This window comes from Dermacentor silvarum, chromosome 1 (assembly GCF_013339745.2).
Source record: "Dermacentor silvarum isolate Dsil-2018 chromosome 1, BIME_Dsil_1.4, whole genome shotgun sequence".
Taxonomy (NCBI): domain Eukaryota; kingdom Metazoa; phylum Arthropoda; class Arachnida; order Ixodida; family Ixodidae; genus Dermacentor; species Dermacentor silvarum.
The window spans coordinates 175,227,985-175,233,808 of NC_051154.1; the positions used below are offsets into that span (position 1 = coordinate 175,227,985).

At 42.8% G+C, this 5,824-nt stretch overlaps 1 protein-coding gene across 2 annotated transcripts; it reads right to left on the reverse strand.

Annotated features, from left to right (window-relative positions):
* Positions 1-475: 475 nt before the first annotated feature.
* LOC119436420 (probable deoxyhypusine synthase) lies at positions 476-4,372 on the reverse strand. Of its 2 annotated transcripts, XM_037703265.2 has the most exons (4): positions 4,258-4,366; positions 3,946-4,153; positions 3,463-3,627; positions 476-3,373 (listed from the first exon to the last, which is right to left on the reverse strand). In XM_037703265.2, the coding sequence occupies exons 2-4, from the start codon at positions 4,144-4,146 to the stop codon at positions 2,621-2,623; spliced, it is 1,119 nt and encodes a 372-aa protein (XP_037559193.1). In that variant the 5' UTR covers positions 4,147-4,153; positions 4,258-4,366; the 3' UTR covers positions 476-2,620. The 2 variants fall into 2 exon arrangements, with proteins under 2 accessions (XP_037559193.1, XP_037559192.1); XM_037703264.2 differs by having other exon boundaries at positions 3,946-4,372.
* Positions 4,373-5,824: the final 1,452 nt, after the last annotated feature.

Consider the following 5,824-nt stretch of genomic DNA (forward strand, 5'->3'; position numbering starts at 1 on the left):
TCTTCTTGGCCACAATATTGCAACATGTAGGAGCCACAATTGGCAAATATGTTCACTCCTTTTTTTTTTTTTTTTTAATTTACATAGCACAGGCTGCCAAAATTAGTTTCCTGTGTGGCACTTATTACAAAAAAGCACTATGCAAGGTAATGCTCCACATGTGAAAGCACACTCAAGCATACTTTTCTTGGAAGCAAGCACCATCTCTCAGCTTCCTTAGAAGCCGTTGCCAAAAATAGATTGGCAATGGCAGTGTGTAAACTCACCATTTCAACATGCCGAGACATAGCTGCAACCACTCAGCAGCACCATAAATGCTTCTAGAGTGCTACGTCATGCAGTATAGGGGAAAAATGAAAACCACATAGTATAATAAATAGAGTTGAGGATTTAAATAAAAGTGTGTAGTTCTTGTGTTATATGAAAGCTTGCAATTGTAAACTTATGTAGGGTGGAAAAGTGAAGCTTGAGTTCGAGCACACGAACAGCCTAGTAGTATTTATGCAGATAATCAAAATAATACAAAAGCAAGAAATAAAAAATATATACAATAAATACACAATTACAAAGAAACACAAAACCACGCACACAAAACAAGAAACTGCAGCACTTGTGAACTAGTGTCTGGAACTTACTGTAAGATCGTGCTATGTAACATTATTATTTGAATCTTTCTATGTTTTAGCACTGAAGTATTTGAGAGAATCACTACCATAGTGTGTGTGTTTTGGGGAGAAGAAACCGGTGGTGTAGTGAAGGCCGAGTTGTTCCGAGAAAAAGAGGTCTGAGACACTGCACTTTAATGTAATTTGTTGATATTGAGCAATTTCATATACATAAAGTATATTCAGAGAACTAAAAACAAATGTGCTATTTTGTGGCACACTTCTGGATTTTATTCGTAGGGCTCTTTTCTGAAGTACGTACATTGGTGACAAGTGCATTTTGTATGCAGTTCCCAAGTTAGTGATGCAGTAACTAATTGTGAGCCTGAATGAAACTGTAGTACAGGTCAACAACAATATTCATATTAAAAAAAGGGGGTACACATCTAGTCATTACATGTAGACCAAGTGAGGCTTTCTTTATTATTAAACACACATGATGAACTTTGCATAACTATAGCGCATTTCTCCTGAAATTCCCAGCATATAAGTGTGCATCATGCCACATTCATACCTGGCCTATGAACAAAAGCAATTTCCTATCAAGCAGAGGGCTCAAACACCAGGTGTTCGAGCAATGAGAGATAACTAACCCTGTAGCTTGGGAGCTATTTTGCAAGTGGTCTTCTCCGCATTCACAAAAGGGCTCAACTCCATCCTTCGGTTTCACTGTTTGTAGGCAGTAAGTAGAAACAGTGCACAGAACAAATCAGCAGCATATGGGCAATTATTTTACTTTTCATTCTGCATACTGTTTCTATTTTTTTTTTTTACTCCTATGCATTTGGCCATGGCAATGAAGTTGCCAGCAATAGCATTTTTTTTTTTCAAGCATTCATTAGTCTGCTACTGCATTAAATTCGCGGTCATGCCACATGCACAAATGGGGCATAATAAATTATCAGTAAGATTTTCAAGGTAGTGCACAGACTTCAGCAAGGTCTGAAATAGCAGATTTTATTGTGCGTAAGTGCAAAAACACTTTAAATTTGCCTACTCATAAGCTAAGGTAATCACTCCAGAGCCTAAAATGAACAATAGTAATTATACCACACACAGACAGTCAGTAAACTGGACTAAAAAAACAAGAAATGGCTTTGCACAATTAACACTACTCAAACTATAATGTAATATCAACATTTAGTACAAGTAAAATTCTAATGTAAAGTAATAGCACTAGTTCTTACATGACTGTTCACTACCAGGTGGACAAACTTTCATACAAAGTATATAGCTATTACCGATAAGGTAACTGTTCCTACAAAATTATTTAAAATTTACCACGTTCATGCAGTCTGACATAAAAGGACCATACAAAGCAAGGCTCTTATCTACAGTTTTTAACCAGTTCCTTTTCTAACATTGCTCATTCACTGAATTACTGTCGCAGGGCTTGACAACAACACATCGGCAAGCAGTTTAGGTGATAAAGGTGCAAGGCCAACAGTAGATGTAACACGAACAGGGCCCCTACAACATGGTCACTGATATTATACAAGCAGGCATACGCTCAATTATATGCAAAGCATGCAGTGTATTGCGCTTGGATCCTGCTCATTTACAATCACAGTAACTGTACTTATGGCACTAGTTAACAATAGCTACAGAAATAGTTTTCCCTTATACACAGTGCAAATTTTTTTTAATTTTTTACGTGAGACACCGGTCATCTCATTTCTTGGAAGATGCAAGTTCCCAGCAACTACCCCTACTTAATTCTGAACACGCTAAGGACCTACCTAACATGTTTTTTTTTTTTTTTTTTTTTTTTTTTTTTTTTTTTTTTTTCGTTCCTGAGATAGTTTTTCATTATACACCTAAGGTTTTTACTTCACAAATTTTCTATAATAATTTTTTTTTTACCTTTGCAAAGCTTTCTTGCGCTGCATAAACACTAAAATTGCAACCAAACAAGTATGAGAAGTATATTGTCAGAAGTTCACATCAGCCATACTTCAGAACACACTACCTTTATCACCATTTGCCTGTTGCTTGTTCTGGAAGTGCCAAGTGGCAAATGTTCGTGCAACTAAGAGAGGAAACACAAGTGTGGCATCTGCATAAATTTTTACAGGGCGGGCATCTTTGCGAATTTTTCCCCATGACACTGCTTCATCAGGAGTTGCCCCTGAATCACTGCCATCGAACTCTGCACCTGTATTCAGATATACTGCAAAATCTGCACCGTTGCGCATCATGTTTGAGTTGCAGATGTGGTGCTTTACAAGTCCACCACCTACAATCACCATACCAGATCGTACTGCTTTCACTGCAATTGAATTAATGCGACGAATGTCTTGAGCTATGTCTACAATCAGACCTGGATTTCGGTATGAATGAAAGTAGATCATGTCACCAAGGGAGCCATCTGTTAATGCTGGGCAGAATACTGGAATCTTGTTCTTTGCAGCCCAGTAATAAATAGACCCCTTGTTATTGATTTCATTTCCAAACATTTCTATCATTTTCGATGGTGACCAGATGGTCCCATGCATGCGCTGCTCCTCAAGCATCTTGTTGAAAATGGGAATGACCCAGTTCTCAAAGAGGCAATAATTGTCATTTGGAGCCAGTAAGTTTCCAATGCGATTGATGCCTAAATCACGGAGCGAGCTTCCTTTCAAGGCGAAGTCTCCAACATAAGTAGGTGCCAGACACTTAATAAGGTCCTCTTCAACACCGCCCGCAGTTGTCACTATGCAATCAACCTGCAAATGATGCAAGTGTCAATCCTCGGACATGAAATGCACTGACAAGCAAGGAACGATAGCATTCCTATGTTACGATGTTATCTTACCATTTTGTGTTCCACAAGAAATCTGATGACGTCTCTGACACCGGCAGACGCCATGTTGGAGGTGTAGCCCAGAAAAATTGTGCAGCCGTACTTTCTACGAATGAACTCGTCGATTTCATGCTCGTCAAGCTGATCCTTCTCGAGAGGCACAGATCTGCATTCCAGCTACACAAACACAAACGAAGAGAGAACACACGGTGAACTAGCCAGTTAAAAGCTCAAGATTCGTACTTTATAAACATGCGAACATAACACCGGTGTCGCACGGCCACTTTCGATCGCGATCGAGCCCGATCCAGATCGAAATTCTCGACCGCAATTGGCTCCCTCCCGCAGCTTGCGTAAATGTGCCAATCGCGATCGAAAAATTCGATCCCGATCGGGCTCGATCGCGATTAAAAGTGCGCCGTGTGACACTCTTAAAGCTCACGCACGCAGCTAAATCTACAAAACGCAACAACAACAACAAAAAGTGCGACATACCATGCGGTTTATCTCGTTGACAGCGCGATCGAAATGAGTCGCCTGAAAGCCTGAGCACTTGTAGCTTTCAAGAATGCGGGCGTAGTCGACGCCATCGTTGAAATCATAGCCTTTAACTTCGATTTTTTCGTTAACCGGCAGCTCTCCTGACCTTCTCAATACGGAATCCACCGCAAGCGCCGGTTCGCATTCAGTGCTCATGTTGAATCTGTAAGCAAGCACACACTGCGCGTAAAGAAACTCCTCACAACAGAGCTTCGATTATCGTCTGCCCCATCCGGCAAGGCTGTCATTCACCCCTTATGTAGTCACCTGAAAACGCTGATTTCCGACACTCCGAAACAAACGTGCGCGGGTTAGATAACACATGTTGCGAACCGAGTTGTCACATGGCCCATTGTGGTTGGTAAAGCCAAATACAATGCCGAAGCCGATAGCTGGCTGTCGTCATGGTTACTGCACTGCCGTCATGGAAAAGTCCGTTCGATTCGCCTGCACCACTGTGGACCAGCTAACGGCGGTTGTCTGCCCTGTCCACAAAGTTTCTTTCTGCCTTTATTCCACTCAAGTTAAGAAATTGTGCAGCTCGATTTTTGCGGTGCAGGCACAGCGCCACACTCGAAACGAATGCCGAGGTGCAGACGCGGTGCAGGCCTTTACGGTTTGTCCGACTTTTGTGCACGGAGCGTGTAAGTTTGACAGGTCCTGAATTGCTTGTATGATCAGTATGATCGGCTTCTGAGGCGTAATACACCGGCGCTCGCGTAGACACGGGTTATGCACGTAATCGGTGTTTTAACGGTGATTGCACATGTGTGCTGTGTCGTCTGCTGCGCTGCTGCTTAGCACCTGTGCTGCCTGTAAGTCTGCACCAAGTCGGCACCGACAGTAGAGCGGGTGCAGCAAAATCGTGAACCAAGCCATGCACCTTTCCTGCACCTTTGGGTGCCATTGCTCATAGGGCGGCGACATAGTGCTCGCACACGCGCGCACGCACACACACACACACACACACACACACACACACTTTTTTTTTTTTTTTTTCAGCGATAACTCGGGAAGTAAAGGATTAAACAGATGTGATCTCAGAGCAAAAAGTCTAGCTGCAACACAGAACATTAGTTACCTTGCTTAATTCATTGAGAACCTCATGGCACTGCAACAATATATTTTATGGTTTCCCACGTACTTACCTACAAAAGTGGACAAAATGCATACTTCTTTGGTATAACACAGCACGCATAACGCACAACTAAATGAATGGAAATTCACTGGTAACCTTAGAAACCAAGGTGAACCTTCACTAATTCACAAACGTGTAGCTTCACGCTCAGGAGGCTCACGGAACAGTATATGTTGTGCCAAGAATCTTAGTCGAACAAGGGTGGTGACCGTCATGTGCAGTGCCTCGCGGAAATGCATGCAGCGATACCTGTTTTCCTGTCTTTGCTCATGCCACGTCAGCCGATTACTCTCGATTAAATCGTTAATTGAAAAATGGGAGAGTAAGAATTGCCCCGCAGATAGCACTACTGGTAATATAATCACTTCCAGCGCTTGTCGAATGCATGCCGCAGTGCTACAGTTGCCCTGCCAATTGGGATGGGGGGGGGGGGGGGGGGGGGGCTGAGCCTCTCCTTAAATAATGGAGGGGGGGCGGGCCCCTGGGAGCCCCCCTGACTTTAAGCACTGCCCGCCATTCTTCAGTTTTTTCGTAGCAGACGACAAAGCGCGGTGCGCTGTCGCTGTGGGTACGCGTTTGCAGCTGCCACAGATAAAAGGTGGTTGCGGTCAGCCACGCGAGTTCACTACCGCCACGTGAACTTTTACTGCGAAGCATTCGTTGCCTTATACTAGGTACTTCGGTAGGTATAGGTAT

Coding starts and splice junctions, on each gene's coding strand:
- LOC119436420 (XM_037703264.2), bottom strand. CDS start 4,146: ATGAGCACTGAATGCGAACCGGCGCTTGCGGTGGATTCCGTATTGAGA. Junction 3,628..3,945: donor TCAACGAGATAAACCGCATG/GTATGTCGCACT, acceptor GTGTTTGTGTAG/CTGGAATGCAGATCTGTGCC. Junction 3,374..3,462: donor TTCTTGTGGAACACAAAATG/GTAAGATAACAT, acceptor CATCATTTGCAG/GTTGATTGCATAGTGACAAC.